The sequence below is a fragment of the Dioscorea cayenensis genome, chromosome 16 (assembly GCF_009730915.1).
Source record: "Dioscorea cayenensis subsp. rotundata cultivar TDr96_F1 chromosome 16, TDr96_F1_v2_PseudoChromosome.rev07_lg8_w22 25.fasta, whole genome shotgun sequence".
Classification (NCBI taxonomy): domain Eukaryota; kingdom Viridiplantae; phylum Streptophyta; class Magnoliopsida; order Dioscoreales; family Dioscoreaceae; genus Dioscorea; species Dioscorea cayenensis.
Window position 1 is genome coordinate 20,771,603 of NC_052486.1, and position 11,261 is coordinate 20,782,863.

General features: G+C 34.1%; 1 protein-coding gene across 1 annotated transcript; it reads right to left on the minus strand.

Moving 5' to 3' along the window:
• Window positions 1-334: 334 nt before the first annotated feature.
• LOC120279612 (probable trehalase) lies at window positions 335-7,481 on the minus strand. Its single transcript, XM_039286537.1, is given in 12 exon segments — window positions 335-674; window positions 1,238-1,451; window positions 1,558-1,657; window positions 2,054-2,141; window positions 2,227-2,394; window positions 2,754-2,826; window positions 3,836-3,945; window positions 4,032-4,132; window positions 4,243-4,327; window positions 4,329-4,359; window positions 4,957-5,076; window positions 6,752-7,481. Coding segments are annotated over 12 exon segments (1,716 nt in total). The 5' UTR covers window positions 7,294-7,481; the 3' UTR covers window positions 335-590.
• Between the last annotated feature and the right edge of the window lie 3,780 nt (window positions 7,482-11,261).

Below are 11,261 nucleotides of genomic sequence, written 5' to 3' on the forward strand. Positions count from 1 at the left end.
ATACCAAACCAAGTTAATAAATTCCTTTGTCATGCGATCCTAAAAAAGAGAGAAACAACATCTTCCCACAAGGGGACTCGTAAACAATGAATAAATAGTCTACTACAATATTTATATAATATTCCACAATATACGCACAAACACAGTAGTGCAACAGTATTATCGATCCAGATATTCAATCCTAAGTCTGCTCATTCACTATTATGATAATATTTCACTATACCATATAGTAGTTGTTAGTACTCCAATTAATCTGCATGTGTTCCACAAGGTCAATCAGGCTGTAAAATTATACATACTGGTTGGTTAATGTTCTATTTCCATGTCATTTGAGTAAATAAAAACTCGAGCTATTTATTTATTAATAGGCCTTAACACAAAGTAGGACAGTTTGGGCCTGAGACTTTTAACAAAGGGCATTGAGTGTCCAAAATTAACAAACTATTGAAAACATAGAATACAACAAAGCAACACCTTCAGAGAATCTTTTGAAGATGTGTTTTCAGATGCTGCAAAATTTGATTGTCATTTGTGGGCATGACATCAGACATGTTGAATTTGTTATAAACTTTAGAATGTGGTTATTTGTGTTAGCAATCAATGTCCCTGTCAAGAGGCCATCCAAATTCTTCTAGAAATGCCAGTACTACTCCATTGGACCACCCAAACCCCGTCTGCAATAATCAATTAAAAGAGATTATTGTTATTGTCGTATTAGTTAGATACAAATACATATTATTTGGGCTTGATTCATGCTGATATAGGATAAGGGACCATATATATATATATATATATATATATATTAGTAATCATAGTTGTTAACTTAATCGATGTTGGGACTATTAGTTACCGTCAAACCATCCCTCATTGAGAAAACAAACCAATTTAATGAAAGCACATTATTATGGCTTTGATTAAATAAGAGGTGCAAGTTTATTTATTCACATCTATGTTAACTAAGTTATGTGGGACTATATGATAATAAGACTAAATTAGAAGAACAAAAAAATTAAAATCAGCCAATCATAAGGAATTAGTGTCTTGTGCCTTGTTCTACAGTTTCAGTGTACTGCAGAGATATGTTGATTCAATCATGGTTCATGGTTTCTGGTTGTCAGTTCTAGAATGGTTTTATAGCAATGTCCTATTCCAAGCTTTGTGTTAATTATTCATGCATGAGAGTGAAAAGTGTCAAAGAAATGCACATTGTGACAATTCAAAAGAAATAATTGTCTACCTGAGGTTTATATTCACCGCCGCCACCAATCTTTCCACACGACTCTACGTCATACTTTTCGTGCATGGTACCAGTTGTATTGTAAGCAGCATAATTTGTTTTGATCCATTTTATGGCAATATCCTCAGCGACAGACCTTGCTTTCATTGATCCTGATTTGGCCAAGCCTTCTGCAATCATATGTTGCAATGGAGCCCAACCATTTGGAAAATCCCTGATAAGATATGTGAAGGACTATTCAGTGATTGTCTTTATGGGTGCCCATTTGCAGGTTATATAAGAAGATAGCAGTAGTCTTTGTTGTCTGATGAGAAACATACCACTGTTCCCCTGTGTTTGATAATGAAGTTGCAATTCCAGCAGCATGAACAAGACCTGACCTTTTGAGACTGTTCACAATCTTATTCACATTTGTTCGGTCTGCACATAAACCAGAGCAGCCTCCTGTTAATCAGTTGATATGGTTTTGTAGCTTAAAGTAACTCATTTTTTTATTAACTATGGCATGAGGTTTATTAGAGATATCCTAACATGAATATGAATATATTAATTGGGGTTACTCATTCTTTGATGTTAAAATTTTAGGTTAGATCAACCTAGCTAAGAAGTGTTTGGTTTTCTATCTAATAGGGAATCCCATGTGTTAAAAATAATCTGAAAGCAATGACCGAAGTAGTTTAGATACTGCACATGATTTGAAATAAATTATGTTTATTACGCAAAGTTTATCCGGGAACAAGTATTATCTTGGTCAGTATAGCATTTGATACTTCATCAATCTAAACTGTTCACAATGAAAGTTGCAGGATTACCAACCTGAAGAATATGTCTCCATCCACACGGGAATGAAGTTTGATGCAAAAATGTTGCGGTTTTGATTTTCAGCTTTCCATTGATGCACCAACTGAAACCAGAGAATAAAATCTAAGGTAGAGCAATACAAAATAGACGAGAAGTTAGAGAGCATTTGAACCATATGGATCATTTACCTCATCATCACTCTGGTCAATAAGCCAATAGTCAAGCCATTGTTCCATAGTTGCATTCCAAAATATGGACTTCATAGCTGCATACCGTGCTTTTGAAGCCTTCATGAATTTCTCTGATGTAAAACCATCTCCAACAAGTTCAGCAAAGAAGGAAATATCATGCTCCATCTGTTACAAATTGATTTTGTGAAGAAGAATACTATGGGAATATCTTTGCATTACTGTAGAGAATTTTCCATTTGTGAATATTTTTTTTTTTTTTTTTTTAAGCATTGACACAATTTTATCAGGAATAACAAATCCAAATGTCTGAGACAAAAGTACCTAAGGTTGATTATTTGGTTACAATTATCAATTTCAAGAAATGGCACCCTAGAAGCATTTTGAAATTACAAGCTTCTAGTGAATCAAAATTTATTATGTTATTCGCAGAGGCCCAATAAGTAGAGAATAATGTCAAATAAGATTATCTGATTTATCATCAATTAACAAATTGATAAATTCTGAAAGGTTTTGCACATTCTAACCTTGAAAAGGAATGCATTTAGGTCTACAGGTAAAATTGATGTTGTTGACAAAGTTGTTAAGTCAGACGAGTTGCTGCAAAAGAGAGATCCCATTAGAAAACAAACTAAAATAAAAGTAATTTCAACAAAAAAAAAAAAGTATCCACTAAATATTCCTATTGAAATAAAATTGGAGATGGAAAGGTAAACAATTCGTTAATGACTGTCTGAGCTGAAAGATAAATGAATAGTGAAAACCTAATATGATAAAAATATTAAAAACATACAACTTGAATTAAAAGCTGCTTCATCTCTCACTAAATGATGATATAGGTAAGCAATCAGATTTTCAGTAAAAAACAGGTTGATTGCCATCACTAAACAATCTCAGACCATGACCATCTTCAATCACTTTGCACAATATTGGGCCTCTAGCATAGGCTAATTTTAATTATAGCAAAGGTGTGTAGAAGACTTAATATTTGTCCAAAATTAAGCATCCTGAAATTCCAGGTAGGCGTAGCTCAGAATCAGTCTGACAGTTTCGATATTCAAAAGGAACAATTAAAAGATTTCAACAAACATTTCTAGCAAAGATCACAAGGATTACCTATAGGCAACAGTATTTATCATCTTAGTGCCAAATCCAAGTAGTAAATTTATGTCTAATTTATCGCATAAGAAGCCCAAACCACATTAACTATCACAAATGCAATTTCTAAGAACCTGGCGCACAAATATCAAAAAGCAATGCAAATATGCACACTAGAATCATACAAATTGGCACTAATTAGACAAGGGGCTCATGTGGTCCACAATGTCCAAAAATCCTACTAAGGAAGAAATTTACAACGTGCCGCGGTAAAATAATTCAGGCTAAGACAAACTTAATGAACATCATTGATTGATATGATGATTGACATCCATGATATCTACTTAGATCAACAGCCAACGTTATAGATGGTAAGAAATTATAATGATGATGATGATGATGATGATGATGATGATGATGATGGGAACCTTAATGTTAAACAATTGCCTAATATTTATGAATATTGTAGAGTAGGAAAAATTAAACATATACAAAGAGAGACCAAAATAACCTCATCCACCGTGAGCTAAAATCCCAGCCAGATTCTGCAGTCGAAGCAAGCTCACGGTAAAACTTTTCCTTCTCAACATCATTTGATAGTTTAGAAGCTGATTCCTCATCCTGCAAAATAGCAATTCAAGTCACTCTTATCTGGAAAGAAAGGTAGGCAGTTTTGTGGTTACACACATACTGTATAGAAGACCTACAGTCGTTGCACTTTCTGGCCGAGGTTTGTTCCACATTGCATAATACCTGCTCAAAGTGTGTCTGCGTCCATGAACATCCTTAATTGCCACTTTATGAATTCCTGTGATATTGAAATTAAGAATTTTTAGCATAACAGTCAATGGGGTGAAACGCAAAAGCAGAAGCAGATATATGTGCAATTAAGGAACATCAATAGTAAATAAAAAACACCTGAATTCCAGAAGTGATGTTCTTTGAGCAGTGCCGGCAGAGCCTTCTTCACAAGTGCCAGCTCACCAGTTCTTTTGTATATATCCAAAAACCATTGAACTCAATAGGGGAGGTTGGCTGCAAAAATTCCGACATTCACAAACTTGAATGAAATGTGGGTATGCAAAGATTAACCAATGATGCTTTTTGTTGTGATATATAAATGGAATTCATCTAAGTGGGGATGTCATTATTGGGTGCACACTAGTGGAGAAGTTCTTTGGATCTCATGACATATACAAGCAATGAATGGAGGCCAATGGTATGAACATTCACATTATATTAGTGCATCTCAATACTGGTGCAGATATATATTGCATCTCTTCCAAAATTTTCTTCTAAACATCTACAAACACAAACTAAATTCCTGGTTGTTAAAACAGGCACATTACTCAACCCAATAAACAATAAATACACTTTTTGGAAGTACTAAACCAAATAAAGCAATCATCAACAAGGAAATCCACTAGCTAAGAAAAATGAGATTCAGTTAATGTTACAAGTGAATATCAATAAAATAAATAATATATATATATATATATATATATATATATAAGATACAATGATTTACTGCATAAATTATGAGGTTGGACTTCCTTTAAAAAATGACATCATAAAAAAATTCTTTCAAAGAAACAAACCAGTAGAGACATATTGACTTAAACAGAACATCACCTCCTGTTACTGTAGTAGGACCTTGCTCCATTCAGGACATGGCCATAAGTATCAATAAGGGAAATAAGATTACAGACTATAGCCTTTGCGGTATCATACATTTTGCTTGCTAGTAAGCCCCTGCACAATAAAATCACAATTTATTAAAAAACATAAAATTAAAGATATAGATGCTGGCTAACAAGGAAACCCACAAGCTTACCAAGCACTTATGTACCGACAAAAGTGATCATGAGTGGTAAGGTGAAGTTATCAGTCAGTGAAATGGACTGAAATAGGATATCTGTTTTACAAGTGTGCGTGTATATATATATATATATATATATACAGATACATCAAACCCTATGCTATCTGATTCTTTGTCAGTCCTGTTGGAAATATAGTACCACATCGGTTGTGTGATAGAAGTGTAATGGGTTTATACATAAGTATAGAGGTTGAGCCACTAAATCTTGAGACTTTTTGATATAAGACCCCTAAGCCCATATAGAACCCATTTAGGACCCACTAGTACCAAAATATAAAAACCAACAAGTCCATAATCCATAACCTATTCAAGTTTAAAAATATACATTTTTCGTACCAGAAAAGAAGTATCTCCCTTATAAAATTATCTTTGTAATGTTTCCTTATAAAATTGTCACATAAAAAAATCCGAGTGCAGGGGAGAAAAGAATTTTTTAAAAGTAATACTAGATTATGTTTTCTGACAAAAACACCTTAACAAATTATTCATATCTATCCATAAGACATGATGAGGTTTGTAATATTTAATTTCTAAAATTAAAATATAAAAAAAGAAAGAAAATAAATTATTTTTTAATTTTCTATTTTTTTATAGATATTTAACAAATGAATTTATTAATTTATTTGTTTATTTAGTAAAATATATTATTTGCTACTACTTAAAAAAAAGACAAGACATCCCAATCCATTTTAAATAGAAGTCCAGTAGTCATGGTGATTTAAGGGGATCACCACAACTGGATTTAAAATAATAAAAATCTATAAAAAAAGTTTTAATATGAAGATATTTTCATCATTTTTAACACATGGAAAACTATCCCAAACTAAGAAAAGATTTCAAAACCGCTGCTTCAGATTTAATTTGATTTAAAATAATTTTAAAAAAATATATAATTCCAATCTAAAACAAATCTAAAAGTGATGTGTGATTTAAAAAGATTTTTCTTCTTTTAATTTAAGTAATTATTAATATCTAAACATATTTTGTACGTGTATTAGCCAACTGTATGGCTTTCTAAAAAGTGACTTGTGATGATGTGTGAAAGCCTATTCTCTCGATGTTCTATTAAAAAATGCCACGTGTGCAAACTAGAAAATCAATAACCAACTACAATTGAAAATGAATTACAACGAGACTTACAAGAAGATCAAGACATTTGTAAAGTACATGAGAAGCATCCAACATGACGGAGGTTTCCATGGAAATAAATAAATAAATAAAAAATGTCCATTGATGAATTGAAGAAAAGATATCAATGTCATTGTCATCTAAAGACTTGAAAGCCAGACTAGTCAATCAATTTTTGCAAAGCCCATCAAAATTCGACAACTTCCCAGAATTTTCCGGCCATTTATCCTGAATTGAATATTAATAAAAAATGTCTGTTGGACGATGCCGTGGTCGTTCATTGCACCGAAAAATAATAATAATAATAATTTTCGATAAAAAAAAAAATCAATATGCTATATTCATTCCCCATGGAAAAAAAACCAAAAACCAATAAAAACTTCTCAAGATCATACAAAAAGTAGAGCGATGATAGCATACCTGATAGTCCAATACGAGTCCCAGTAATAAACCTCACGGAAGCGAGATCCCGGCACCACCACCGGCTCCGGCAGCGGCAACAATGTATGCATCTCCGGATGATCCTTCACCGAATCGGAAACCCTGCGGCTCAAATTCTTCCACAAAGAATGCACCTCCAGAGCCCAAGCCCTAACAATCGGATTCTCCACATTCGGCAAAAAGGCCGCCGGTTCGGGAACAAAATCCACCGGCAAAGCAAGCACCAGATCAGATCCAGCCTCCTCGAAGTACCGGGCCAAGAATACCTTGAGCTCCGTAGCAGGGATTTTGCCATCGCACGGCGACTGAGTGAGATCCGAGAAGGCGGCCTTGGTGGCGGCGAGGCTATGCTTGAGAGGGAGATCAACATAGAGCTTCGGATCGAAGGAGTTCGGTCCAAAGGTCTTCAGCGCCGCCGATTGGAGAGATTGAAGAAAAGAAACGAGAGGACTGGTCGGCAGCATCGTGCCGGCATCGGCGCTGGAGCCATTGATGGTGGAGGACGGGCTGCACAGCTGCATGGCGATCGAGGAGGAGGAGGAGAAGACGAGCAATGAGAAGAAGAGAAACGAGATTAGGGTTAGGGTTTAAACGAATTGTCACCATCTTCGCTTCATATAGAAATTGAATAATTTGGTATTCTCTTTAAATGGATTGCGTGTGCGACAAGCCAAGACAACCTCGATGGCGGGAATGATGAATGTGTTCTTATTACCACGTTGGAATAGGAATTGGGGAGAGAGAGGAGGGGCACGTGGCCGGTGAGCGTCTTTTTGAAGGGTAGCATTGGTACCGGGAGTCTTTTGGCGCGTAGCTCACGAGCCGGCATGAGATACTATGCATCTGAACCGTTGGAGTTGCATGAAAAATCGGCATTCGGTGAGTGTGTGAGCTGATCTCGAGGCAGAGGTTCCAGCTCAGTAATGCGTGTGTAGAGATTTGAAATTTATTATAGAGTCAAAAGGGGACGTGGACGTGAGAAGGATATTGGAGTGAGAAGCTTTTGCTGGAAAGATGGTGCGACACGCTTTTACTTTTACTGGAGGTTGATGACGTGGTTATATTATATATATTTTTTATTTTTTTCTTTATCCATTTTGTTCAGGTTAATTTTCATTTATTTGTAAATGTTGAATATAAAAATTAAATAATAATTATAAGATTGGTGAGTGAAAAATGAGCATATAAAATCTTGCTAATCACCTCTTGGTCTATTGACGTCGGGTCATGTTTATTTTCACGATAACTTGAACACAGGTGTATTCATTTATGCATGTCCCCAATTTTTTTTAAAATTGGGACGCTTGTTACAGGTTTGTCAATATATATATATAATAGTTATTTAATTTTTCTTATTTTAATAATTGAAAGAGTTTGTTTATATAAGTGGTGAGCACCCCTTCTTATTAGACCTATCTTTATGAGTGCAAATATGTAAACCTGCTACTATACATGTAGCATTTGGTGGAGCATTATACTCCTTCCGTTTCCTTTTATTTGTCACAAATCTATGTTCCTTTTTATCTTCATTTTATAACATCAAAAAGCATTTATTATTTTTTTACAAAATTATCCTTAACACTATATTCAATTTTTTTCTTGGAATTAAATATGAGAGAGAAATATGAGGATATAAATCAAGGGTAATTTTGAAAAGATAACAATTTTTTTATAAATGTTTGTGAAATAACTTAAATTTCCTTGGTATGTGAGATTCGGTTAACCGTAATAGATAAAAAACGGAGGGAATATTATTTAATGGATCTCGAGTTATTTGTTTTTATAATAAATATCAGTAAGACTTTTCAAAATCAAAATACAACAATATTTATTATAGGGTTATTTTAGTCTAGCTTTAGAGTTTTAATTTTATGTCTATATCTATACTCTATATTGATTTTATCCCCTAATGTTCTTATTAACTGATACATGGTGCATTCTTAACAAAAGGTGTGGAGTCTTGCAGGATCATTTTAAATGCTTTTGTCTCTCCTACTATGTCTCCAATCTCCAAACCCTCATCTTCATATCTCTCTCTCAATAATTCCATGGCAAAGACTATGCCGCCGCCATCCCCAGATACAGATGTCCAATCCAACCCCTGAACGGTGTCGGCACCATCACAGTCACAGCACCAGTGTCGCAACACTATCAACAACAAACCCTAACCCTAGCCCTCTCGATCCATCTTCATCCTCAAGAGAAGACTGCTGGAGCGAGGGGACGACCTCAGCTCTCATCGACGTTTGGGGAGACCTTTCCCTCAGTAACCTTAAGCAAAAGCACTGACAAGACGTCGCCGATGCCATGAGTTCCCGTGACCACTATACCAAGACCCCGAGAACCAACGCCTAGTGCAAGAACTAGATCGATACCCTAAAAAAAAAGTACAAAATTGAGAAATCCAAGATCTCAAACTCACTTGTGTACTTATCTCCATGGCCCTTCTTTGATCGTCTCGATCTACTCCTCTGTCCTACCTACAAGCCGATCCAACCGAAGTCACTCCGTAAAAAGACCCCCATCGTCACCACCACTCCGCAACTTCTACTGTCTCCCAACAACTCAAGATCTTTATAACTTCTCTTGCTCTCCATCTTTGATCCAACGATTTTTGAAGATATCTGAGAAGGGGGATTAACGAGGAATGCAGAGCCTGGGATCCAGTCATCGCTCGCCGAGGCTTGCCATGTGATCACCGATCTCCTCCTTTTTGCTCGCCACGCTCGCTACCATGGCCTCTGTCTATGTATTTGTTTTTTCATTGATTTGGTTTTAGGGTTTTTAAGAATTGATTGATTTTGTGTAGATATGGTACCCTTCTTCTAAGACGATTTAAGAGGCGGCGCGAGAGTTTTGTGAGAGAGAATGGGTTGGATGTGGTGGTGATCAACCATGGGACTATGATGAGGCTTATCATCATTCCGTCGGGAATCAAAGCTAGCATGGCTATGTTTCGTCGACTTCTTGTAGTTTAAAATTTTGATTTATTTATTTATTTATTTCCCCTTATTGGGAATTTGGGTTGTCATTGTGATGATATGTTAATTCTTTTAAGCTTATGGGCTTTAAATCTCTTCTGTTCTTCAAAGTTTGTTTATTTTTTTTTTTTTTCTGAATTGAAGAGTGATGGTGATGAGATAATAATTATTTTTTTAACTTCTAATAAATCTCTTTGTTCTTTTTTTTTCTTCTGAATTTAAGTGTGATGGTGATGGGATGCTATTTTTCCTTTTTTGAAGGTTATGCGCTATCTCTTCTGTTCTTAATTTTTTTCCTCCACTCTGAATTTAAATGTGATGGTGATGAGATGATAATATTTTTTAGGTCTATCTGTCTCGCTTTAAATCTTATCAAAGAGCTCGATTGGATAACTAGGGAAGGTATTTAAGCTTTTTGTTTTATTCATTTTGGTTTAGTTTGTTGGAAAATCCGAAATTCCAGATCTGAAATTTATTCGAATTGTTTATTTTTTTTATGGTATGTATATTCATTTTGGTTTCGTTTCGTTCATCCAAATATAATTTATTTGGTTAATTCACATTTATTTCATAGATGTAAGATTATGGAGAAATATACTATAAAGAAGGGTATTATTTTCCTTCTTTATGTTCTTTTGAATTTTGAGTCAAAGTTCAAAAAATATCCACTTCAAAATAAATTTGGTATATATACATATAATCTTTTTAACAAATCTTTTGCCCGGGATTGACACCTAGCACCACCATTGGCCCTTGAAATTTAAAATATTATATTATTATATAAAAACAATTCATATAATTAGATTAAATTGATAACATAAATTATAATAATTAGAAAAATTAATTTAAATTTTGAAAGAGCGATGTTATTTTTACTTAATAGATTTACCGTTTCCCGAATCACGTGGATGCCCAACTTGTCATCCACATCCTCATCCACGTCATTATTTTTTATATATATAAACTTCAAATTTAAATCTTAAAAATCCTTAAATTCTTAGAATTTTAAAAAAATATATATAAACTATATCTAAAATCTTAAACCCAATTACTACAAAATCTATACTCTAAAAATCTAAAACTTAAACCCCAAATAATAAATACTAAACCCTAATTAAACCCTAAATCCTATGTGTAGGGGGTTTGTGATTTCCAGTTTAGGGTTTGGAGAGGGGGTTTTTCACGTTTATTATTTACAGGTTTATCTTTTACGATTAAATGTTTAAATTTAGGATTTAGATAATAAAGTGAAATTATTATTTTTTTAAAAATAAAAAGAAGAGATAGAAAAAGAATGACGTGGATGATGACATGACGCCAACTTGAGATCCACGTCATTCAATCTATTCGGTAAAAATAACATTACTCATTTTGAAATGCTAAAAATGCTCCATGGTAAGAAAAGGAAACTAAATAAATGTGTGAGTGTATATATATTATAACCCATATATATTAATACTTTTTCAGTCGTTTGTTAATTTTACTTTCCATACAATATTTGTAGATAC